General features: G+C 53.6%; 10 protein-coding genes across 10 annotated transcripts; 5 read left to right on the top strand and 5 right to left on the bottom strand.

Moving 5' to 3' along the window:
• Window positions 1-4308: 4308 nt before the first annotated feature.
• On the top strand, window positions 4309-7827 carry BO80DRAFT_411643 (UBA/TS-N domain protein). Its single transcript, XM_025717980.1, has 3 exons — window positions 4309-4474; window positions 4538-7211; window positions 7272-7827. The coding sequence occupies exons 2-3, from the start codon at window positions 4575-4577 to the stop codon at window positions 7371-7373; spliced, it is 2739 nt and encodes a 912-aa protein (XP_025573274.1). The 5' UTR covers window positions 4309-4474; window positions 4538-4574; the 3' UTR covers window positions 7374-7827.
• A 218-nt stretch (window positions 7828-8045) lies between these two features.
• trm61 (tRNA 1-methyladenosine methyltransferase subunit GCD14) lies at window positions 8046-9566 on the bottom strand (the record flags this gene model as incomplete). Its single annotated transcript, XM_025715971.1, has 1 exon — window positions 8046-9566. One exon carries the CDS (start codon window positions 9564-9566, stop codon window positions 8046-8048), a length of 1521 nt encoding a protein of 506 aa, XP_025573273.1.
• Window positions 9567-10445: 879 nt separating this feature from the next.
• On the top strand, window positions 10446-11597 carry BO80DRAFT_360668 (NAD(P)H-dependent flavin oxidoreductase; the record flags this gene model as incomplete). Its single annotated transcript, XM_025715976.1, has 4 exons — window positions 10446-10488; window positions 10537-10619; window positions 10672-11400; window positions 11454-11597. The coding sequence occupies 4 exons, from the start codon at window positions 10446-10448 to the stop codon at window positions 11595-11597; spliced, it is 999 nt and encodes a 332-aa protein (XP_025573272.1).
• Window positions 11598-12519: 922 nt separating this feature from the next.
• On the top strand, window positions 12520-13587 carry BO80DRAFT_436583 (uncharacterized protein; the record flags this gene model as incomplete). Its single annotated transcript, XM_025720959.1, has 1 exon — window positions 12520-13587. One exon carries the CDS (start codon window positions 12520-12522, stop codon window positions 13585-13587), a length of 1068 nt encoding a protein of 355 aa, XP_025573271.1.
• A 1251-nt stretch (window positions 13588-14838) lies between these two features.
• BO80DRAFT_360374 (hydrophobin family protein) lies at window positions 14839-15429 on the bottom strand (the record flags this gene model as incomplete). The annotated part of the gene is made up of 3 exons (XM_025715962.1): window positions 14839-14895; window positions 14943-15031; window positions 15078-15429. The coding sequence occupies 3 exons, from the start codon at window positions 15427-15429 to the stop codon at window positions 14839-14841; spliced, it is 498 nt and encodes a 165-aa protein (XP_025573270.1).
• An 859-nt stretch (window positions 15430-16288) lies between these two features.
• Window positions 16289-17637, bottom strand: BO80DRAFT_436581 (uncharacterized protein; the record flags this gene model as incomplete). The annotated part of the gene is made up of 7 exons (XM_025720958.1): window positions 16289-16617; window positions 16746-16826; window positions 16941-16973; window positions 17015-17090; window positions 17158-17223; window positions 17316-17561; window positions 17620-17637. The coding sequence occupies 7 exons, from the start codon at window positions 17635-17637 to the stop codon at window positions 16289-16291; spliced, it is 849 nt and encodes a 282-aa protein (XP_025573269.1).
• Window positions 17638-18127: 490 nt separating this feature from the next.
• Window positions 18128-19353, top strand: BO80DRAFT_427043 (WW domain-containing protein). The gene has a single exon (XM_025719910.1). The coding sequence runs from the start codon at window positions 18281-18283 to the stop codon at window positions 19202-19204; it is 924 nt and encodes a 307-aa protein (XP_025573268.1). The 5' UTR covers window positions 18128-18280; the 3' UTR covers window positions 19205-19353.
• A 707-nt stretch (window positions 19354-20060) lies between these two features.
• Window positions 20061-20807, top strand: BO80DRAFT_360407 (ankyrin repeat domain-containing protein; the record flags this gene model as incomplete). Its single annotated transcript, XM_025715963.1, has 2 exons — window positions 20061-20277; window positions 20392-20807. The coding sequence occupies 2 exons, from the start codon at window positions 20061-20063 to the stop codon at window positions 20805-20807; spliced, it is 633 nt and encodes a 210-aa protein (XP_025573267.1).
• Window positions 20808-20944: 137 nt separating this feature from the next.
• On the bottom strand, window positions 20945-22630 carry BO80DRAFT_436578 (putative ceramide glucosyltransferase; the record flags this gene model as incomplete). The annotated part of the gene is made up of 2 exons (XM_025720957.1): window positions 20945-22469; window positions 22596-22630. The coding sequence occupies 2 exons, from the start codon at window positions 22628-22630 to the stop codon at window positions 20945-20947; spliced, it is 1560 nt and encodes a 519-aa protein (XP_025573266.1).
• A 622-nt stretch (window positions 22631-23252) lies between these two features.
• On the bottom strand, window positions 23253-24872 carry BO80DRAFT_447034 (H3 histone acetyltransferase RTT109; the record flags this gene model as incomplete). Its single annotated transcript, XM_025721583.1, has 1 exon — window positions 23253-24872. One exon carries the CDS (start codon window positions 24870-24872, stop codon window positions 23253-23255), a length of 1620 nt encoding a protein of 539 aa, XP_025573265.1.
• Window positions 24873-24972: the final 100 nt, after the last annotated feature.

The raw sequence follows: 24972 nt of genomic DNA, 5'->3' as shown, positions 1-24972 counted from the left end.
TTACTCGGTACCGAGTAGGCAGGGCCTATATCTAGTCACTGTTGAGGTGCCATGCTGACTGTTCATCGTACCCCATTTTCGCCCATCAGGGGAATTCCTCCGATCTATCGAATGTACGATTTGTGTTTGTTTCCATCTATACCGCGTCTATCTGCCTACTATCCTCTACTTGCGACCATAGCCACAGCATAGTCTATCCCAAGGACGTACATCCTGCTTATGTTTCAGTTCCGCAGGATTTAGCCTCCCTGCAGCTATGTCTCCATATAAGCTAAGGGGGTGTTTCTGCTATGCTAACGCAATCTCGATCCACTGCAAGTGGCAAATTTGTAAAGAGGCGATTGAGAACTGGATATAGATAGCGTTAGCATCCAGAATTCCCCGTGACTATATTTGGTAGGTCATTTAATGCCACGTATACTGAGTAAGGTAATGGCAACCTTTGCCGTACGTTGCTGCGCCACTACGGTGGACCAACAATGGCACAGAACTGTTCATGTCAGATAACCGCCTCGCGTGACTCACTACTTGTGGATATTCATATCAATAGAGCATAGTTGGCTGTGGGTGACGTGATGGTACACAATTGGAAGGTTGAATATCCCAACATGAACTGAAGGCTGATCGCTTCAAGCACGGAGTAAATAGCGCCAATCGCATTGCGGATGACATGACCTCGTCTCGACTCTAACTACTACCAACCACAACCTCCACGTTTAGCAATCGTGTACGAAGAAACCCCAACCAGCGGTATGCGAAGAATTGGCCCTTCTAATGGTAGATCGGCAACTCTATTTCCATCAAGTCCCTATGCGACTTCCGAAGGGAACTTGCCGATACGCGCATTTATGGTCCAAGTGGACCTTGGTTGAATCGTACTCGGCACATAACTTTGGCGGTGTCGATCTCAATCAGGCAGGATCGTCCATTCAAGAAAATTGGGACTAATACTATTAGTAGGAAGCAAACGAGCATACAAGAGCATGACTGGAGAAGTCCTTCAGACGAACGTGGTCAGGAAGTACCCGTAACCTTCAATATGCTCGCCGTCAACTTTAATCCCAGATCGGCTGCCAGTCACTCGTCGCCTTCACATGGCTTGCACTTCGGGACCTCAGTGGCACCCTGTCTATAACTTGTCCTTTTATAGCCAGGTATGCCGTTCTTGCTTATTTATCTTGGCCAGCAGTATGGAGTAGGTGCTCTGGGACGGGATAATGTTTTCGAGCCCTGGCTCGTGTTGAACCCACTTTTCAATAGTAACCATGTTGAAAACAAAAAGTGCAATGGCGATCGCGGATAGCCTTGGGGCCAGGACAGACTGAGCTTCGACACCTTAGCACTCAGCAGGATCTCCACAGAAGAACGGGAAGCAAAGGCCATCAGCGACATGAGCACCAATTCTGGAGCACGTACCTCATCATGCCAATAGAAAAAGGTTAACCGTCCTTGTGGGAGCATACGGACCGGGCCTAGCTAGATTCTACATGAGAGCCATGTCAAGATTGCACAATTCTCCTTTAACCGTGCTTAGGTTGGCAGCACTTTTAGCACCCTGTACAACCGTGTGCTGGCTCATCAAATCTGTATCGGTGCCGGGGGGGGGGGTTGGAAGCTAAATATCAAGATATTAGGCACTGTGCTATCTTCTTAGAGTGCCTAGATACCAGGTTATGCCATGAATTGATCTTATCACAGGCTATTTAGCCATGGCAGCCAAGCGGAGATATGGCTCATATCGCAATTTTGAGTTCGGCCGGCAGAATCCTCTTCGACATAAAGTTTGGCTCCTTACCCCTCCAAGAATCTCCGCTCGCCGACGTCGCGCATCTGTGGCCTTGTGCGAGATGAAGTTGTTTGGAGAGCGACCGTGTCTGCTTCCTTCGCAATGGTGTCTGATACAGGTAAGGTATATATACCGTAGGGTCGGTTTCGTAAATACCTGGTACTGTTACCATTTCCAGATTTCCAGAACAGGAGTCATCCATGAAGGCAACAGGCACATCCAGACTGTAGTATGGTTGAGTTCGTTAGTTGGTGAACTCTGCAGCGAGGCGAACCCCAGAGTGGTCGAAAGTTCGGAGGTATATTACCTGATGTTATGACTGCCCCCTCGAGGCCATTGTGATTCTGACTGCCATTGCCATTGCTAATGGATTCTATGGTCTGGGTGGACCCACTGCAGGGCAGAGTGGTATCTGCTGTGTAAGTAATGTGTACTTTGTACGGAGTACTGCGACCTGGATCTGTCGACCAATTTGATCCACTGTAATCAATGTCCAGGTCCTCCTACATAGGCATGGTGCGTTCACTAGTCAGAGGCACCTTAGACTCTATCATACGATCCTGACCGAGCTAGATCGGAAGAGCATGTGTGTGGAAGATTATATCCGAATGGCTCCGTGTACATCCCTGCGGTAGGTGCTTTTTGAGGGTGCAGTCGATGCACTGTGCTGCAAGCCCCTCCTCTCGCCCCCTCGAAATGTCAATGCACTGGCGCACCCACTAACGCGGAAACACCGCCCTGGCCACTCTGCTGGGTCGTGCGGGTTTCCCGTCTGACGTTTGGTTTGCGAGGAATGCTGCAACGCCGATGGGGTGTTCGTATTTATCATCGAACAGGATCTATTTTCCACTGCTATCTATCTAGTCGTCCTCGTCGAAGTCCGCCCAGATCGACCTCAGGAGGACCTGAGTTAGGCCGACAGGTCACCTAGCCAGAGTTCGAGCAGGGACTTGGGATGGCCCGTAATTTCAACGCCGCAACGGCGGCTACTGGAAGAGACCCGATGCTAGTTCAGTGACTGACATGACTCTTTAGTGCGACGAATCTTGGTCATCTTGCCCACCCGCCCTACCAGAACCGTGCCATTCATTTCCTCCGAAGTTCCGCCAGGCCGTCTGGTTCTTGAATTATCGGTTCCAGGATCATGGCCATTGTGGTTGATGCCGTCGGTGCGACCTCGATAAATTGCAACCTTCGCTATGACCCTCTACTAGCGGTATCGAGAGCCCAGGGCAGGAACAGATTCCCGGTGGGATCGTGCGATACCCGAGGGCTTCTGGATTCTGGAAATAAGACCACCTGTCTCCCCCGTCCTGTCAGCCATGATGATCGCCTGTTCCGTACTAAATCCCCGCTTAGTCGGTATTGGAATAATTCCCTATCGCGCATCCCTGTCAGGCACCACTGTCAGCCGCCATGATTGGCGGTGGCAACGGGTTTCAACCGTTGGCGATTCCTCGAGACTCTTGAGTGCTGACATGGCCGGCTGGCGCAAAGTGGTTCTCCAATTGGTGAATACCTTGGCTGCCCTGATCCCACTACTGTAGGAACCCTTTCCAGATGTATCACTCGCGGCACCTTTGCAAGTTAATAATGGCTCCGTCAAGGGCCTGCTTCCTGTGCGGGGTCGTTGGCTCATGGCTGACCTGGTTGAGTCTGTCCCCTTCCCGGACGTAATCATCGTGAAACTACTCGTGAAATTGTCAGGTTCATCATCCTGCGGGCCTCCCCCTCGATTCATCGTACCGTCCTCTCGCTTACGGCTTATTTCTCACAGCTGGCCATTAATTCCTCCTTGGATCCCCGAGAGCCACCGGGCCCCATTCATCCAGGCGCCCGGTCCAGTCCTTACCATGGGCAAACTTCGGAAGGCTAAACTTATTGTGTGGTTACTGGTTAGCGGTTACTTGCCATGGTTTCCACTTCTCCAGAGCAAATTGCCGCGTATCCAGAACGGACCCGAGTGCAGGCTGACGGGCATTGGTGCCCACTGGAGCCTGCCGCTGCTGATCTGCCATCTTATACGGGGCGAAAAGAGAAGCGAGAAGGGGAGCTGAGTAGCGCATCAGGATGGCCGCGAGTCTGTTGCTAGTTGCTACTATGTAGATACGGGGTATGCCGCGGTTGCGATAATAGTTCTTTGTAAGACCACATTTGCTTGGGTGAGACATCAATTATACTGGCTTTGGCCCCAAGCTGGTGCCGTTATTCTACCATTGCCAAAACCTGCAGAGTTCCCGTCCGGCCACCAAAGTCTGAGATAATATTAATCACATCGGTCAACAGTCTAGAATCGGGGTCCACTGTGCGGTGGATATAGGATCCCGGCCCAAGGAGGTTCCTGGCTTTGTTAGGCAGACAGGGATGGTAAGGAAGCGAAACGGCCGAGCGGGAGGCACGTGCCTTCCCACGCTGAGCCCCTCACGTGCTGAAGCGCACCGCCACACTGAGGGTGCCCCGTCAGCCCCATCGGCCCGCCTCAGCCACTGTGACGGTCGCGGCCCTCCATCTCCAGGGGATATCGAGACAACAGTTGGCGGGCCCATCAAACTGTCCGTCAACCTGCTCGCAAGGCCACAATGATGCTCTGACGGGCTCCTGATCATACCGCGACTCCCCCGCCTCCGTTGTGAACTCAATCCTCAATCCCCCGACTGGATCCACTCCGCTGCCCAGTGATCGTTGATGGTGAGATAATCTAGATCATGGCTTCCTCACATACAATCTCAGTCCTAATTACGACCCCTCCAGACACTTCCCCACCGATACCTCACACCCAACAACAATAATGGATGACCTGAACGGCCTGAGCTGGACTCCCAGCTCGTCCAATGATGCCCGCAAGCCACCACCGATGAATACTGGCCTTTTGTTTCCGAGCGTCAGGCGGAATGACACCTCTGGCCGATCTACGCCCCTCTCTGCCTCCTCTGGCCCATCGAACGTTCCGTCGAAGTCTGCGACACCGGACAAGGACAGCTTCGCCAACCTTGTCTCCTTTGGCTCGGGCAATGCGAATAAGAACCTTTCACTTCTCGAGCAGCAGAAGAGGCTGGAAGAGGAGCGAGCTAGAAAGGAGGCAGAGAACAGATCTCGGTTCGAAACGCAGTATGGAGGGCAGAACTCTCACTTCTGGGACAGCTTGGAAAAGGGCCGGGGTAACGGGTTTCCTACGTCTGGCACTCCGGCTCAGCAGAGCGCCCCGTCGCCCGAAGAAGATGATCTCCTTGCCGCTTTCAACGCGTCTGCACCTGTAGATGCATCGACGAACTTCCCAGTACCTGACCCTAGCCCATCAACGCAACATCCGATCTCCTCCCCGGCTGTTCCCAGCAAGGTAGACACTTCGCGGCAGACCTTCACCATGTCCTTTCCTGATGACGATGATCCCTTCGGCCTCAATCAACTGAAGCCCAAGTCCGCGCAACCTCCACAACCTGCACAGGCCGATGACGATGACGACTTTCTTGGCTTGCTGGGCAAGCCTGTGTCTGAAATTCCTCGACCAGAGCCTCCTGCAAAAGCACCCACACCCGTTGAAAGCGAATACCATGCTCCGTCTCCCAAGCCGTTGAATGGAGTGGATCGGGCAGTCGCAGAACTTGTGGACATGGGATTTCCTGCCGACAAAGCCAGCCAGGCCTTGCGAATGACGTCATCTGGTACCGATGTCCAGGCTGCAGTGGGCCTGCTTCTCACGCAGGCGCACGAAGAAGCCCGCCAAAAGTCCAAGAGTCGGCCGACCCCGGACGAACGGTATACCGAACAGCCCAGTAGAAGCCGAGAGCGCAGCGAAAGACCTGGGCGTGATGTGCCTTCATGGATGCAGCAGGAGCGGTCCCGTAGCAACAACCGAACATCTTCGCCAGCAGAAAAGGATCCGTCGCAGATTGCGGCGGCTTTTGGAAATAATTTGCTGAAGACAGCAAACTCTCTTTGGAAATCTGGCAGCAAGAAAGTACAGCAAGTGGTCCAGGACCTCAATGCGGATCATGATCCAAGCCAGCCTCGGTGGCTGAGAGATGCTTCTTCGCATGATGAGTCTCCGTCTAGTGACCGTCCCCGGGTGGCTAACCAGCCCCAAGCCCGGCCCGAAATGATGACCGATGAGGCACTTTTGCTAGAGTCTGGCGGCCCCCCCCGTCCGTCGCGCAATGCCATGCGATCTGACGATGCACTGCCTCGCCGTCCATCACGCAACGCTCTGCGATCCGAGGATGGACTGGCATCTCGTTCGAGCAGCAATGGTGCTAGGCATCAACCGTCTCCGGCTACCGAAAGGCGTATGCAACAGCCTGCTTTTATGCAGCAGCAGATACGAGCAGAAACGAAGGATCCGAGGTCCCGGTTGACGAAATCAGCCCTGGAGGAGCAGTCGGCGCAAGCCTATGTCAGTCCTGCACGGAGGAAGCGCCCTGTTGCCCCATCGCCTGCCCCGGAACCAACGGTCGACTTGTTCGAGAGTTCTGCGCCTGCACCGGCTCAGAGGCCAAAGCCATCACCCGCACCAGCGCAATCATTACGGACATCTACGCCATCTACTACTCTACCTGCACGGCCCAAGGCTCCGCCTCGAGCTGTACCGCCAGTATCTCAGGACGCCCTTTCCACTACACACCGACAGCGTGGAATAGCAGCAGAAGCCTATAAGCGGGGCGACTACGCTGCTGCACATGAGGCCTTCACGGCGGCACTCACACCGCTGCCTAACAAGCACCCTATTACGATCATTATCCGCAGCAATCGCGCCATGACTGCTTTGAAGGTCGGCGAGCCTAAGGAAGCGATCAGCGATGCGGACATCATCGTGGAAATTATCGGTCCTTCCAAGGGAGAAGGCGAGAGTATCGATCTCCTGAACGGAGAACCCAGTAAGCCAATGAAGGATTTCTTCGGAAAGGCGTTGATGCGCAAGGCCGAAGCCCTGGAACAACTGGAACGATGGGCAGATGCCGCTCAAACGTGGAAGCTGGCCGTTGAGAATGGTCATGGTGGTAGCACCAGTATTCAAGGCCGCACCCGATGCGAGAAAGCAGCTGGTATCAGCAAGCCCGTGTCGAAACCCGCGGCACCCGCAAGACGTCCCCCAGCGCCAGCACCCAAGAAGGTCTCAGCTCTGGATGATGTACAGGGCCGCTCGGCTTCATCTGGCGCTTCCTTCGAGGCCGTGACTCGCCTACGAGCAGCCAACCAAGCAGCGGAACGTGCTGACGAAGAAAAGTTCGCCCTCTCCGAAAGCGTTGATGCTCGCGTGGCAGCGTGGAAGAACGGCAAACAAGACAACCTGCGAGCGCTCCTGGGCAGCCTGGATACCGTTCTCTGGCCCGAAGCAGGATGGAAGAAGGTCAACATGTCCGAATTGATCATGCCCAACAAGGTGAAAATCCAATACATGAAGGGAATTGCCAAAGTGCATCCAGACAAGGTACGTCCCTGTCATCAATCACATCCCACCTATTATCCTTTCTAACCCACCACTCATTAGATTCCCACCAACGCCACCACCGAGCAACGCATGATCGCGGGCGCCGTCTTCGGTGCCTTGAACGAAGCATGGGACAAATTCAAGAAAGAGAACAACCTCTAGCTGCAAATATCTCATTTCCCAACCCCAATCCTTTCTTCTCATCTATCCACTTATCCCTCATCTCCTGCTATCCTATCCTATCCTATCATATCCTATTTGATATTCCATATCTGATATCTGCTTCATTCTCCATTGATCTCACCCTGCATCTTCACCTGAACTGATATCATAAATAGCCTTAGCCGGTGACTTCTTTTCCCTGCTGTCATACCTACTCGCTTCCATTGACACGCATGAGCACATACAATTGTACATAAATAGACCTATACCTACCTACCTACCTACCCACTCGAGTTCACATCTATGACTGATGAGGAAGATATTCGGTTGATGCTGGTCAGTTCCTTAGAGAGAGGATATTTGGGATGCTGTAAATCCATTACATTAACGATAGTGTAGTAACTAGTGATTATGAGGGTTTTGATTGTCCAGTTTGCTGATTGATTCGAGACAACGGATACTCTAGAATATGATATAATGTCTACGATAGAAAGTACTTAGACAAATACAGGAGGGCTAGCGGAGCTGGATGCGGCTGATTTCGTGTCTTGATTAGATGACTCAGTGCTACACCAGGGATCAAGAATAGTGGTTATTGTGCTGTACATAATACATCCTGAACGTGCATAATGAGACTCCTTTTTTTTTATCTAACAAGCCGTGTATCATCTATTAAGCTTGTTCGGCAGCATTTGCTTGCTCTTGCGCTGGTGTTGGCTCTTCCTGTTGTTGTGGTTGCTGGTCTTCCTGTTGCTGTTTCTTTTGCTCCTCCTCTAGACGCTCTTTGCGTTCCCGCTTGAGCTGCTTTCTTCCCTTGGGCTTTTCGGGCTGGGTCAGGTCGACTTGGTGCGGAGGCCACTTCTCGCGGCATCTCTGCTCGTCTTCTTCGGTCCAGTCGCGGGGAAGAACAGCGAAAACGAGGTAGGAGGTATGCGTTTTCAGATCCTGCTCGGAGCGGTGGACCAGGCGGCCTTGCTTGTAGGGTGGGATATTCGAGGTTTGAGGAGTAGATGCGTCAGTCTCGGGGACTTCTTCTTTCTCGGGTTCTGGTTTCGTGGAGGCGGGCATGGGTGTGCTTTCTTCGTCGTCTAGCTGATGCATCATCTCGCGATACTTCCGTGAATGTTCCTCGACGTGACGCATTTTGGCGACCGCCTCGTCGACATCCTTCGGAAACACTACTGCGCCGCGGACGCGCTCGTACTCTAGACCCGTCTTTTCCCGTTTCACTTCGATGCGATGATGGTTCACCTCCACCATGGATATCGAGAGCCAGGAGAGCTGACGGAGAGTGCTGATAGTTCGTTGGACTTGCTCCAGGCAGGGCGAGAACGTGCACAGGTATACCGGGGAAGTAGGATCAAGTGGGGATTCCCCGCCATCGGACGGGTGGCGGACGAGGTGCTTGAGAGCCAGCCAGGGCGCAGGCAGATCCAGGAAGATGGCATTGGCCTTGGGAGAAGTGCCCGTCTTGGGGTCCTTGAGCAGGAAACCATCCTTGTAGACGTCGCGATGCGTCACTTCGACGAGTCCATCCAGACCGTGCTCGTGTATCTCCTGGCGCACCTTGCCCGCGCGCTGCTCGTGGTACTCGAAACTGCATACTTTGCCGAGTCTTCTCTTCTTCGTCGTGGGCGCATCGTCGGTGGGGTATCCGTTGAAGGCTGCCCGGACAGCCGCGTGAGTGAACGATCCGCTACCCGCTCCGGCTTCTATAACGGTGCATCCGGGGCGAACGCGCAGACGGTGGAGAATGTAGCTGTAGTCCGGGGTGTAGACGACCTGCGTGCGGTGGGGGAGAGAAGTCGTCCAGAGTTCAGGAGTCGGGTAGACAAGGTGAAGGAAACCGCTGGATGCGGCGACGGCGGCCTTGGGAGACTCGCCCGGGGTGGCCGAATCGATCTCGTCAACTTTCCGCTTGAGCTTCTGGTTCTTCTTCTGAGGTCCTCGGCCGCGGCGCGATCCAGTGTCGACCTTGGAGGCGCCAATCTGCGAGCCCCATAGCTGGCCGGTGAGAGTGGTGTGGGGGAAAGAGCCGAAGCGGGTGGTCTCTACCTTGCCCTCCTTGTAGCCTGCATCTTCATCGTCGTGGAGGCGGAGGACAGTCGGGATGGCGTGGTCGCGACGGAGGTGGAGGAGGGCGAGCTGGTCGAGGCTCGAGTGGGAGCCGGGGGTTAAAAATGGCGACGGCATGATGTTGTTTCTCTCCTGGAGTGACACGAGACCGGATGCCTTTAGAATGCGAACGTGAAGCTTCGAATTGCAGCTTCGATGCGGCGTCACTTTCACTTTCCTCTTTCCAATGCAGAACATCTGCCGCTCTAGTCCTATCACGGACAAACATAGGGCTTAGGGCTGCCGGCACGTGGTCTCAAGCTTGCAGTCGGTCCGCGCTTCTGATTGGACGGTGAAGTAACGGTCAACGGCCGGCGTGGATGCCGGCAGAGCGACGGAGCATCTTACGGAGTATGGGGTAGATCCTGCTACTCTGCTATGTACAGTCACCCAGCGCTGTCTGTTTTTTTCTATTCGGCTCCAGGAAGATGCCAACCGACAACAAGGGGTGGGTTCTCACGGGCAAGAGGTCTCCATAGCCTTGCCCCTCAGGCTCTCAGATGATGTGTCTGACCGAGAATCTCCCCGTGATCACATGCATCAGCCGGTCAGCAATGGCTACAAAGAACAAGTCGCCGGCATAGGGGAAATGCAGTTGTCGTCACCCTCTTGACAAGGCCTGAGGCGTTTTCTGCATCTCCACCAGCTAGCAATTTGCAGTTCTTTCCTTGGTGTCTCCTGTGAGCGCTTCTCCAGATTGTGCAGCGGCCAGCAACCGTGCCTGGACCTCGGCAAGTCCGGTCCCCCCACAGCATCCGCGGCAAAGCGTTGATTACTAGCATTCGCCGCGCGCCCTTCCCCGTACTTGGTCTCCAACTATATCGCCCTTTAACTTGAGCGGGGAGCATCTCCTGGCATCCGGACTTCCAAACTCAATTTAACAATTTCCCAGTTGCGTGACCTATCGACTACCGAAGCCATCTTCCTTTCCAGATAATAGACGACGACAACGACATCATGCCATTCAACACGGCTCTGACGAGGGCGCTGGGCATTTCGGGTAATACAACCCCTATCTTGCTCTTGGGTAATCGCTGATAGCCTGCAGTCCCTGTTGTGCAGGGAGGCATGCAATGGGTGGGATATGCGGAGCTTGCTTCGGCCGTCAGCAATGCTGGTGGACTTGGTATTGTACGTACCCCAGCGGATAACCTGAGAACAAGGTCGAATACTGACCGCTCAGCTTACGGCCCTCACACAACCAAGCCCTGAAGACCTTCGCAAAGAGATCCGCAAGTGTCGATCTATGACCAAGAAGCCCTTCGCCGTCAACCTGACCCTCCTTCCCGCACTTGTTCCCCCAGACTACGCCGCCTATGCCCAGGTGATCATCGATGAAGGCATCAAGATCGTGGAGACGGCGGGAAATAACCCAGGCCCGGTAATCGAGCAGCTCAAGAAGGCTAACACCATCATCCTCCACAAGTGCACGACCGTGCGGCATGCCAAGTCTGCGGTGAAGCTGGGAGTGGACTTCCTGTCAATCGACGGGTTCGAATGCGCGGGGCACGTTGGTGAAACCGACATTACCAACTTTATTCTCCTCAGCCGTGCGCGACAGGAGCTGAAGGTGCCGTTCATTGCGTCCGGTGGATTTGCCGACGGTCAGGGGCTTGCTGCTGCCTTGGCGCTGGGAGCGGAGGGCATCAACATGGGCACTCGGTTCATGTGCACAATCGAGGCACCCATCCACCATAATGTCAAGGAGGCCATTGTCAAGGCCGACGAAACGGACACGGCCCTGGTACTGAGACGGTGGAAGAACACCACCCGGCTGTTCGGGAACAAGGTGACCCAGGAGGCTCTGAAGGTGGAGAAGGAGAGCAAGACAGGTGATTTCAGCGAGATCGCTCCTTTTGTGAGTGGCAAACGCGGACGGCAGGTGTTCCTGAACGGCGACGTTGACTTTGGAGTAAGTTCTCCCATGGACTGGGTCTCGGGTTGGGAGTTTGCTAACGAGGACAGGTCTGGACCGCTGGTCAGGTCATTGGGTTGATCCACGACATCCCGACGTGCGCTCAGCTGCTTGAGCGAATCGAGAAGGAAGCTGTTGAGGCGCTGGACCGCTCCAGGTCGTTGCACACGGCAACCATTCCGAGCAAGTTGTAGATGGCTTGATACCTGGTAACTGATTGGAGCGTTACTCGAGATTTGTATTACCGACTAGGCAAGGAATAGAGCATACATGATGATATTTTCAAGGCAACGAGCGTAGCGACCCGTCAATGCATGATGATCATCCCTTGCCGGAGAGCCCACCATCAAGGGATGAACGAGGGAGAGGAACCTCCCCGGACAAGATGCACGCGGGTCTGCACGATGAGCAGTATCTTCCTGGGCAGAAGAAAAGCAATATAGCACATGTGGCGGTTACACATGGTCACAAGCTCCAGAGAATGTTGCGGGAAACTGATGGACGCATATCCAGCTGCAGCCTCACTCGGCCGCATTTCCTTACCGCACCTTCAGGCCTACTATTGTGATCCGCAGCATGCATCCATATTTCAGTGGCAATCTTAGCTGTTACAACAGGTCTTCCAGGCCACTGGCGAAAGAAGGACGTTCACAAGAGACTTCCAGATTTGTCTCTCCATACAGATGGAGACGACTGTCCTTGCTTCCAGACCTTCCTCTGGTCACTCCTTGCAGGAATGTGTGACTGAGTCGTTGAGCCAAATGAAGAAGAGTGCTTCGTGATGGTGAGGTCCATCTTGGGTTCTTCATCACTCCGCACTCCATCCTCTAATTAATTAGCTGCCAGCTTCAGCATCCCGCACGGCCAGCTCACTTCCTGTACCCCATCCATCACGATCCACAAACCCTACAGACAATTGCAGTGCCAGTGCTTCACCCCCGCGTCGTTAATCTCATGGTTCGATAACATCGCCGCATCAACCATCGTCGCAGCTGCTCCATCGCCCTGCCGACAAGCACAACATCCCCCCGGTTCACGTCACTATAAATTGACACCACCACCATGACGAACTCTAACCTCAACACAAAGTCAAGCTTCATGCGCCGCACAGCCAAAATGAAGAGCCTCTCCTCACTTTTTCCCTGCTTGCAGGCGCGGAAACTCCGTCGTCAGCGACGACAGGACTACCATGCCTCATGGACGTGTGCTGGCATCGCGGATCTCGCGCAGACCTCGGAGCCTGATGCATACGAACACGAGAAGAAGTACCACTACAAGTACGCAGCGCAGTCAACGGAGATCTCGGCCCTCCCAGATCAGCCCCAAGAAGCCGCCACCCAGCCCATACAGACCACCTCCTCCATTCGCATCGTCAGCCCCGAAGACTCTGAGTGCTCAACCCTGGACCCTGATGACCAACCCCAGGGCCAGGACTTTTCTGCGAAGCAGACCAACACTCTCTCTGACGAGGAAACCGACGTCGAATGTAGCCCTAAATTACCACAGAGGGTGATTAACATGACTGTCGGGCCTCAGAGTGAAACCCCCGTCTTGCCCAAAAGCAAAGACGACATCGACCTCGAGCTGTCCAGCCGGCGCATTCCCCGGAGCCCGGACAAGAAGCCCCGTCCCGCCAGCATGGACGTGCCTCCGAGTGCCGTCGCCAAGCTGCCGGAGATCAAGAGCCGGATCATCGAAGATATCCCCGAGGATGTCGAAGAAGAGGACAAGCAAGACGCAAACACCGCTGCAGCCGAGGACGAGCAGGAAAAGCCCGCCAAACGTTCCTCCGCCTGGCGTCTAAGCCAACGCAAGTCCATGATCGAGATCTTCAACCTCCTCCAATCGACCGCCGCGGCCGTGGCCTCAGCCCCCAAACGATCCAACATCCGGCTGCCAAGATCTCTACGTCCTTCTCCAGCACCCGAGCCCTCCTCTTCCGACGCGACATCCTGTTCATCCCCCCGTCCACCCACTCCCCCGCCCAAATCTCCCACTCTCGCCTCAGTCGAGCACTTCTCCAGCTCCGCACCCCCCACCACAACCCTGACAACCCCCAGCTCCAGTCCCACCAAGAAACAACGTCGTATGGGCACCGCCGTGTTTCCTCTTCCCAGCCAATGGCCCGACAGTCATGAAGACATTACCCGCATCAACACCAGCAACCAGACCCTTTTTCACTAGCGACGGAGTTTGGGTGCCCACCGCCGGGGTTGTATTTCGTGGGTGTGTTTGGTCCATATCGAGGGTTGGGATGGTTTAATGCTTTCTCTTACTTTCTTGATTCTTGATTCTTCTTTCTTTTATTGTTTACTTTTCTCCTTTCTATTCTCTTCTTTTCTTAACTACCATCATTTTTCTTTTGTCTTTTTCACATTCAAGCTTCTATTGGCCATGTTGGAATGGGATTGAGTCCTGCAGTGGAGGTGTATGATATCCGAGGATCTTTCTTTTGTTAATTCCTGCTGGAGAAAGAGGAGATGGCAGTGGTGGTGGTTATGGTACCTTCATCGTACATACATACATACACACTTACATACCTACATACATGCAGAGCATAATACCATAATTTTTTATCAAACATCCACATACACATACCTACATACATACATACATACTACAAACCGAGAAGAGTAACTAAATAATCCACACTTAACACAAAACACATATAACCAAGACACTCTATCCAACCCCCACATGCCATAACCCATATAGTAGGATCAACAAGACGAGCAGCAATGGACAAAAAAATTGAATGGTGAGAGAGAGAGATAGCCAGTTACACAAGTTAGTCAGTCATTTGATCAGTCCGTATTGTGAGCTGGGATGGAATGGAATCGATTACGTGAAGATGCTGGGGAAATTCCCCGGGGAGGCTGTGGGGTAGGAAAGGGAGGGATGGAGGAGGAGGAGGAGGGGGATAGATGTGTAGGGACTTAGGTGATTCAGCTAGCTAAGGTGAGCCTTGGGTGTGTCAAAGAAAGGATGTTGAGATTGTGGTTGTAGGGAGTGGTATTTTGTGGCGGATTAGGATCTTATAAGGTGTTGTTGGGATAAGTCAAGAGTGGCGAAGGAAGAACAACATGGTTTAGATGTGAAGGTGGAGAGGTAGACAAGGATGTCAGTCTACTAAGGATGGATGGTGATGTGGTTACGAATGCTACAGAGAAAAGTAGCAAATGGTCTAATGCAATTAAATTTCTATGCAACGAGGCTGGCGCCTATAAGGCGCAGCAAATGCATGATGAAAAGCAAGAGTAAACGCAAACAGAACAGTCTTTCTCCGAGGTGCCACGCGACACCAGGGTACTCGTACACGATTAGTCCGGAGGGAAGTACACCGGGCTTTGCAGCCGGGTAAATCCCTTTTCCAGCCCCGGTCCATGCCGTGATACAGCTTGACCAAGTCCGACCAAAAGCGTGCTGATAAGCCGCTTAGATGATGGAGCCGAGGGCAATGCAGGGAAGGCCGATTCCGATGAGGTTGCCATCCTAAGCTTGTTAGCTGGTGCTGTCGAATATGATAGAGGGGAGCTTACGGCGCTGGAAGGAGACGACTGGCAGCAAGCAATGTTCTGCTTGCACTGCTGGTTGACGAGATCCTGGATAGGAATACCGATGATGGGGACTGTGGCGGTTAGCACTGGATGTGAATGATACTGGGAGGAAATTACCTTGGACCCCGAGCTTGGAGCAGCCGTCGAAGAGACCAAGACCCTCGGCGCCAGAGCCAGAGCCGATCAGGTTGCTAAGGGTACCGGCGAGGATACCGCTGTCAACGTCGGTGGTGTCACCAGCGTAGGTGGCCTTGTTGCAGCAAGAGAGCTGAGCCTGGTCACCACACTTGGCCTCGGCCTGCTCGACGGTGATGTCATCGGGGACAGGGAAGCGAACGTCGCTGTTGCCCTTGTTGCCGTTGCCGTTGGCAAAGCCAGGGCCGTTGCCATCACCAGCGGAGGGAGAGCCGGGGAGGGCCACAACGGTGGCAGCGAAGGCAAGGACAGCAGCGGTGATGGAGAACTTCATTGTGACGGTGGTTTTGGAATTGAACGAGAGTTGGAACTCGGGGAGTGCTTGGAAAGACTGGACTGTGAGAACGAGAGTGGTAATCAACGAATGTTTGTGATGATGGAGAGAATCGAGGGAACGGCGACTTCGAAGGCCCTTATATAGAATTTGGGGGAGGTCTTGAGCGCCTTGGCCAGAATACTCCGGACTGCAAGGTCAGAACCTGTTCCTGCGGAGCCATCCCATCCGCGTACACTCGGCCTTGATCCCTGTGGAATGCGTCACGCAAGGAATTCCTTCTTCGTTCACAGTTTTCATGCCTCTGTAGCTGTCACCCTGGCTCCAGAACCCGTCGTTGAAGCAGTTGGCATGGATCGGCCTATGGTGGTTGCCGTAAGTGCCCGGGATCATGCTGTTTTCGCATGCCATCCACAGCGATTCGGGCTATGACTGGGGTGCATTGCAGGCAGGGTCTCATTCCTCCTCACTTTCTGCAGATCCTGCGCCTGCGGCAAGTTCACTGCAGGTACGTAGCTTTCTGTTTTCATTGCCACTGCGTATTAGTTCCCAAGATTAAACCTCTATTTCTTGATAGGTAGATTGCCGAAGCCACTCAGCCACTTACTCACTTTGCTATTTTGTCGTCCTCCTCGCCACCTGATCAAGCCAGCCTCGTGCCACTCGGGCACTCGTGCGGCATGCAAGTGACGTGCAAGCACTCAGTAAGCTCGCAGAGCATATGCAATGGCATGTCCCACTGCAAGGGGCCCATGACAGAAGGATGGTCCCTTGAGCAACCCCAGCTTGAGGATATACGTGGGCCGGACATTTCCTCTTCCAAGGTGAAAACGAGCAAGGGGCATTCAATGAATCCCTTCTAATCTCCGAATCGCATTGTTCCTCGCCGCGGTCCCGAATAGCTGGACCGTGCCTTGGCTGCTGATTCCATTGCACTATTGCCCGAGAGGATGTTAATTCGATGGGTCTGAAACAGATGACGAGGGCGGCGGAGATTAGACGGTGAGGAGCATGTTTTCATCGTATCCATTCCGGATGGTGTGCTGTTTCCAGCCGGTTGTTGGTTGTCGATCTTGGACTGTGAGGTGGAACTGGGAAGATGCGCTGCAGGCGGCAGCACGTGGCAGCCTTGGTGCCTGGCCCGACTGGCCAGTTGATCCACGTCCATGTGCAGATCGAGAATCAGATCTGAGTGTCACGATACAATACTATGGATGTGGATCTATCCTACTGTTTGACCATTCAATATGCCGTTCATTGGTCTCTAACTAAACAGAGATACTTCATGTTCACCCCTATTGCAGATATAAACTCACTTCTGAACAATACCACAAAGCCATTGTCGTAGAACATGTCCTTCATTAAGTTTTGACCAAGCAACGGAACAACGAACCACCCTACGTGGCATTCTATCCCAATCTACCTCTAGTACAAAGTATACACTATACACAGCCCCAATGCAGCAACAGTAACAGCCTCTCAACACCTGCATCTCTACAGTACGATCGTACATATCCCTGCAAGATCGTCCATGCCACGCCATCCTGCATCGCATCCCAGCCATACTACATACATACAAACAAACCTTCTTCAATCCTTGTCGTAAACTCGGCCCCAACGAACCAAATTCCACTATGGAGTAAACTCAACCTTCTTCTAAACTATAATGCCACCAAAATATCAGATGATGACTCTTAAAGTTACACTATATTATCCTCCCGGCCTTACATCCTCATCCCTTGATTCCCAGAATGGAGATGATCTTCGCTTCGGATCTCCCCGATAGTACTTTACCTATTTAGTAAAGAGTAGTGAGTGGCCTGAAGAATTCTAGACGGGTTTGGGTTTGGATGTGGAGATGGGGTGGTTCCTGGTTTGTTTAGTACGGTTGTTCCTTGGTTTGAGGTTGGGTGGTAGGTTTCTGATTGCAGTGGTGGGGAGTGAAAGAATGGGAATGGGCTGGAGCGGAGGAATTTGGTGTTGCTGGGGTGTTGTTGTGTATACACCGTGCGGAGGAGTTGTTGTTGTTGTTTTATGCATTTAGGGTCAATGAGAGAGGTCTCTCGGAGTGTGTAGTTGGATAGATTAATTGAGGGTGTTATACAGTTGACTAGATTACATAGAGAGGAGGTCTAGAAGCGATAGTACCACATGTGAAATTTAGTCATTAGTGATAGACTAATTTCGTACTCCGTACTTGATCATCATCCTGGTGTTATAGGAAATATAGTAGCCCTCCGCTTGATATATCGAGTTAAGGAGATGTCCTATGGCTTATTGATAGACTATCATATTATTATATGACATTATATACACTTCTGTAGTATCCTACTCTTGTATTAGGAGACTTCCATAGATAAATCTGCTTTTTCCTGTCCTTCACTTGAAGTAGCTGGTACTCCATCTACATAGTATTATATATTTACTTCTGCCACCATGCAACAGTCCACCTCAACACAGCACACCGACATCCTTTCATACTCACTCATTATCTGCTCAGACATACATTTAATCACCATTAGACAAATACTTCCCATCTAATCGATACCTCTGCACCACGCCTGACCAATACAGTGAATCTAATCTATCGATCACATGACATCGTGGCGTCCGTGGCGTCCGTGGCTCAACCGTTAACCTAACCCGGCTAGCCCATCTCCACGCCATGCTTAGTCAAGCCGACAAATCCAGCCATCGATCCGCATTCAACATCATCACTCCAACCCGATAAACCGGCCCCAATGACCCAGCATTCCGTGGAGTGACTTGACCGTGACCGTTGACCTCCGCGCATCTCAATCCAGCAATTACCACTCTCCACATCTAGCTTAACGGAAGAGCTAATCGCAGAATGTCCGCGACTGCTCCTCCCGACGCGGGTGCTCCGCCCCAGGACGGAGATCAGACCGAAGCTCGGATTGAAGCTGTGGAAGGGGATCAGGAAGCACAGCAACAAGGAACGGAAAAGGCAGAAGAGATACTCTCAGAAGGAGAAGAGGAAGGAAACCTAAAAGAGAAAGAAGAACAAGAACAAGAACAAGAACAAGAACAAGAAGAAGAAAGTGAAGACGAGCAAGAAGATTCCGCCCCCCCATTACCAGATGAAATTCCCCCACCGCTTCCCAACGAACCCACACCCGGTGCACCAGCAGCTGCAGGAGGAGGAGAAAGAAGTGGGGAAGACGATGGTTGGGAACCCGTCTGGGACGGTACCGCACAAGCCTATTACTTCTACAATCGGTATACGGGGACCTCTCAGTGGGAGAATCCCCGGGTACCGGACGCCAGCGCCACCACTACGACAGCGGAGGACAAGAACGCTGTCGTCGAGGAACCCGACGCCGCCGATGTTCCCCCGCCGGCCGCCACCGTGGGAGGCTATAACCCTGCTATTCACGGCGATTACGATCCCACGGCGCCATATGCGCAGCAGTACGAGCAGCAACAACAGATACCCGAAGCCGGGGCCGTGCCAGGGGTCGGGCCAGGGGCTGCGGGTATGGCGGGGGGGTATGATGCGGTGGGTGCGTTCAATCGGTTTACGGGCCGGTGGCAAGCGGCGTCGCAGAATGCGGAATATCACAATGATGAGAACAAGTCGCGGCGGCAGATGTATGCGTTCTTTGATGTGGATGCGGCGGCAAATAGTCATGATGGACGGAGTTTGCGGGCGGAGCGGAGTGCCAAGAAACTGAGTAAGAAGGAGCTGAAGATGTTTAAAGAGAAGCGGAGAGAGAAGAAGGAAGAGAAGAGACGGGCATGGCTGAGGGATTGATTGTTTCCGCATGGATGGATGGGCGCATTTTGTTTTGTTGTTGCCGCTTGAGATACCTATTCAGTTTTCTGTATGCTTAGTGCTACTGAGATGGCGTTGTATGTAGGTGCAGATAGAGCTGTATGATATGATATTCCTACTCGTACATAGTACATAGTACTACGGAGTACTCCGTGCATACTAGTATGTGATCAGAATAGATAGTATGGAGCGAAGATTGGTCGAGACCCGCTCGTCACCTGACCGGGCATCAAAGTTCTCCCATCTTGTACTTGGACACTACGACACTGCGACCAGGAATCCAAATCAAACCCATTCATGATTCACGTTTCGCTCTAGAATAGGTGAGATCCCCAATCTTATGTTTTGGTCTGTTTGCATTGAGTTCTGGTTTTGAGCTGTGCGGGGTATTTCAGAATGAGGGGAAGCAAAAAAGTATCAAAGATTTACACCGGGGATGGCAACGGAGAGAATATATGAGGGATAGCAAATGAGGTCATGATCGCCTTATTCGCAGCTTGAATTGCATGTCTGACTATCTTTTTGGGGGGTTATATTGTTTTGCTGTGGTGGTGGTGGTACATGATATCAAGAATATCAACCCCTCCAACCCCTCCAGCTCCCAACCTAACATCCATTGCTCTACGTTACATTGTTTCCTACCCCCTTTCAATACACAGTCGAACCACCCCAATCTCAACCCAAACTAACCCTCCCTCAGATACAGATACAGATACAGATACAGATACCCACCACCACAAACCACCACCGCTCGTGACCTATCCCAAACCCAACACACCTCCCACCAACCCCCCCCAAAACCACAACCCCCCCAAACTCCCCAAGAAATCACAAAATGTCTTTAACCCTCACCCCCGACACAATCGACGACCTCATCTACTCCGCCCGCGCCGGCGACCTCCCCACTCTCGAATCCGACCTCACGACCCTCAGCACGCAGACCTCCTCCACTCCCGCGCTCATCATCGCCTCCGCGATCGATTCCCTCCCCGCCGAAGAAGGCGGCAGTGGGTCGAGTTTGTTGCATTATCCGGCTGCTAATGGGAATATTGGTACCTACCTCCCCTTTCCCTTACCCTTACCCCTTACCCCAATCCATCCTAAACCACTATCCTAAACTGTACGGCCTACACCACCACAACCCAAATACTAACCAAGAAATATAGAAATCCTTTCCTACCTCCTAACCCACCTCACCCAACTCCCCGCCCCCACGGCAACCAAAATCCTCAACCACCGGAACTACTCCGGAAATACACCCTTGCACTGGGCGGCGTTGAACACGCATCTGGAGTGCGTGAAGGCGTTGGTGGAGGCGGGCGCGGACGTGGCGATTAAGAATGATGCGGGGCTGGATGCGGTGTTTTTGGCGGAGAGGGCGGATTGGAATACGCGTGCTGAAGGAGAAGGGGATAAGGATGGGGAAGGGGATGAGGAGGTGGAGGTGGAGATTGGGGGGGATGCAGAGGAGGGGGCTGAAGGGGCTGGGGAGATGACGAGGGGGAGACAGGTGGTGGAGTGGTTGTTGAGTTCGGAGAAGGGGGGGGAGTTGGAGAGTGGGGTTGGTGAGGGGAAGGAGTAGACTTGGTTTTTATATTTTTGGATGGATGGATGGTGGATGGGTGGTGGTATAGAATTGCATTTCATATACATAAAAGTTCATTGCGCTCTTTCGTGGTTGTTACATGTCTATAGTGATGGTTTTGGTGGAGGGGAAGGCTAGTCGCGTCGGGCTTTGGTGCGGTCTGCCGTGGAGGAGGAGCTGGAGCGTGATGAGGAAGTCCTCGGCACTGCACTGCCCTCAATCTCCCGCACCTTCATGTCCAGCCCGACGCGGAACTGTCGGTCTCGCCAGGTCACCGTCACGCCGCCGTACACAGCCCACAGCCAGATCGGAAACGCCAGCATCTCCCGTCCCAGCCAGGCCGCAAACCATTGTCGGAAGCTTCGCCGCGTGATGCCTCGTGGGGGCCGCGCGAATGATGGCGTGTCCTCGTCGAATTCCACCGTCTTGCCGCTGTGCAGCATGATGTAGACCGTCCAGTCCACTAGGATCCACGCCAACATGCTCAGGCCGAAGCAGCCCCAGAACGCCGTCCAGGTGGACAGACTCGCGGCAAATGCATACCCTTGGTCGCTGAGATACTGCGCCAGAACGGTCGTGACGCCCCATGCCCCGTAGCACGAACACAGGATGGACTCCGTGCCCGGCTCGACGAGTGTGGCAAGGACCACGGTGAACTTGCGAACGCGCAGCCACCGCACTCGACGTGCCACATACGCCTGCACGCTCATGTTGGCTACCGGCTGAAAGGCAAAGTCTCCGAACACCAGCGCGTGTTTGCCCCAGTGCTCACCAAGTTCCTTTTCCTCGCGCACCGGCTTCTTCCAGAGTAGATCCCCAATCAGATGGTCTTCACAGATGTTGTCAGAGAAGTAGTCGATGCCCGCGTTACGGCGACGGGAATCCGTCGGAGACGGCGCAGTCAGGTAGTCGAGATGCGAGCGGCGGAACATGTTCGACTTGCCCACGATGCAAGGTGCGATCAACACGGTGTTGATGGCGGTGTACATCTTTGCATGCGAGGAGGACAGAAACAGTTCTTCCAAACGGCCACCGCCTGTCGCAAGCAGACCCGTCTCATGCTCCATGACCGCTGCTTCGCTGCTCTCACGGATGGCATTTCGGTTTGTGTAGGACTTCAGCAGCGCTTCCTGCTCCTCCCGCAGACTAGCAGTTCCCGACATGTCCACAGCAACCGGCAAGTGATGCACGAATTTGTACCTCTTTTCCGACTCGCCCGTTCCGCACAACCGGTCCACCATGCGCCCACAAACGCCTCTTCCCACCCACGCGTTGCAATCAATGATCCAGACAATATCCCCCTTGGCTTCACGGTAGGCTCGACTCATGTTCCGGATCTTGGGATTCGGACCCAAGTCATACGCAGGGGAATGACCCGGCTGGAGTAACGGGTCATCGTCCTCGACGTAGAGTCGCACATCGGCATGCGGAAAATCCGACACCAACTTTTGTAGGATGGGATAGGCCGGGTCACTGCGAGAGGAGACGCAAAACGAAACGGTCAACTTGTCGGCGGGATAATCCTGTCGAAATGTCGAGGCCAGACATTCATAAAGATGCGGTTCGAGTCCTTTGACCGGTCGGATCGCGGTGACGTGGGGGGCGTTCGAGGCGGTTGCGGACGAGGATTTCCGGGGAATCCGCAAATAATGTCTCCATCTAATGAAAATCGTGTTAGTAGAATCCACGACCAATCCTAGGAATCTAAGAGCCGAGGATGGAGTACAGTTGAAAGTATCCCAGCATGCAGACGGCCACCACAGTAGTATACCAGATCAATCCCACCCAACCGGCCGCAACAGACCACTGGAATCCGCCATGGCCAATGGCCGGTCCAACCTCGGGGGAATTCGAACGCGACTGAAGCTCTAACATAGGCGGACACGACGAGAGGCGATGTGGCAGAAGCAGGAACAAGAAGTAGAATCAGACGAGGACATTCTAGGAGGCGTAAAGAAGTAAGTGGAGGGATTGCGGTGGGCAACGATTCGTTTGCTTTTTACTCATGCGACGGCCACGCCAACCGTGAGCTGCACCGTGCAGACAAGCAATCAACCGTCGAGCCGACAACTAGTAGTGCTTCGGTCGGATCCAGCGGATGGTTGGTGCCTGGTGGATTGGGCGATTGGGCCCAGTGGGTTTCATCGGCGAGGGAAATTGCCAACTGGAAATTGTTGTCGCGGTCCGATGGAGCCGCCCGCGCTGCCATTGGTTAGGCAGCATGGAAGCCAGGTCACATCCATCTATACGATTCCACGTTCCATGGACTCCCTCAACGAGTAACCAACTCAATTATGCAGTGGTAGTAAATATGCTAATATCCCAATTCATCCTATTGTACAAGTGCGAAATCCGATGTTCGCCAATGCCCACCCAAGTCCGTTCGACTCCGCATATGCAATAAACTCAGCTGTCGTGACCAAAGACTGATGAGCACCTGGTCTATGTCTTTTTCTTCTTCCTGATCAAGCTGGCTTGGAGGACGTTGACACCCGAGGTTTGACCAGATGCCTGAGCAATCACCGTAGTTGCTCCAGTGTTATTCACCTCGCTCGTCTTGCTGACAGTCTGTTCGACTTCGGTGTCGACCTTCTTGCGCTTCCGAACGAGTCCGCTGGTCATGAGCGTGTTCACCTCCACGGTATTCTGGAAGGTTTCATCCTTGGTGTTTCTTCCCACGACCCGCTGCCCGACATAAAGCTGGTCCGCCAGCGAGGCAACCTTCTCGCCCCAGGCCTTGGTGCTGGCAATAGCAACCTGCTCGGTGTCAAAGTCTTGAACGAGGAGGAAGTCGATGGCCGTTTTGTAGTCCGCTTCGCTCAGCACCGCATGTCCTCGCCCAGCCTCTGGCCAGAAAAACGCATCGGCATCAGCAGCGACAGTTGGAGGCTTGTAATCAGACTCGGCCGTAGCCGGCTGTGCTGAAGAAGTATTGTCCTCGCCCGGCGATTGTGCATCAAGGCTGGTAGATGCCTGATCCGAAATGGATGTAGCATCACCGGACGGCTTCACGGTAGCGCTATCGCCAATCGACTGGGCCTTGAGATCAAGAACAGACCGAGAACTGGTCATCTGCACCGAGTTCACCAGTCCCGGAGGATTAATCACGAGCCACAAAAAGCCCACCAACCGTCCCGCCGAGCATTCTTGTCGGAAAGACATCATCTCCCAAAACTGCTCCAAAGACCTAACGCTTCGCCACTGCCCTGCATGTTCGCCAGAGACATCTGCGTCCTTTGGGAGCTCGTCATCCAGGTCACCCACGAAGCGAGTTTTAGGGTCATCCGGAAACTGGGGAATCAAGCACCGCGGAGGCGCGTTGGGATTGTCACACAATTGGTGAACGGGGTAACTATTCAGCCACCGCGGCCGGTCCTTGTCGTCCGATTTGGCCGTGGCAGGAAAGAAGCCCCTGGTTTCAAACCGGTCACACCCGGGGACTATCAAAAAAGCGGTTGCGGAACTGTTGGCGGACTCGGCCTGATGGTCCTGTAATCCCTTTTGGTGCGAGCCCGACTCTGGCTCGTATTCGCGTAGAATGGGATCGACGACGCGACACCACCACTTGATCAAGCCCCGGTCATCTAAGACATGCTTCTGGGGATTGTCGATACTGCCCGGGAACAGGTACTGGCTTTGCGCCCGGGCAAACAAAGACACTAGCAGTCGGACACCCGGTCGTTGATGGGTCTGGACCAGAACGGAAAGAAAGGTCTGAGAGATGCGGCGGAGCAGCGAGACCTTTGGGGCCGTGGGCAGTCGATGGAGGTAGCCGGTGGAGTCGGCCTTGGACACGAATACGGTGGTCAAGTGGGCGGTGCTGTAGACCAACACCTCCATGCCAAACACGATGACCTCGGCGCCATCGGACTGGTCTAGGGGAATGGCTGCGGTGAGGAAGTGGTTTGTGCAAAAGGTAGATTCGGGGGTTTCACCCGGTGGCGCTGCGAAGAGGGCCGTGGAGGGCGTCGGGGTCGACGAGACATGGCGAATGCTGAGCGCGACGTGGCCGGGCAGCCCCTCGGCCAACAGCTCGCCCAGGTCAACGTCCACCTGAGACATCGCGGATGGTGGCTCTCGCATCGAGAGGCCAGTGGAAATGGCTCGAGACGCCCGTGGCGTTTTATCTGCGCTTTTTCGCCCTGGTCTTTTTCCCCTCACG

The sequence above is a fragment of the Aspergillus ibericus genome, assembly GCF_003184845.1.
Source record: "Aspergillus ibericus CBS 121593 unplaced genomic scaffold BO80scaffold_32, whole genome shotgun sequence".
Taxonomy (NCBI): Eukaryota; Fungi; Ascomycota; class Eurotiomycetes; order Eurotiales; family Aspergillaceae; genus Aspergillus; species Aspergillus ibericus.
Note: the sequence above shows the minus strand (reverse complement) of the source record. Positions and strands in the feature narration are given on the sequence as shown.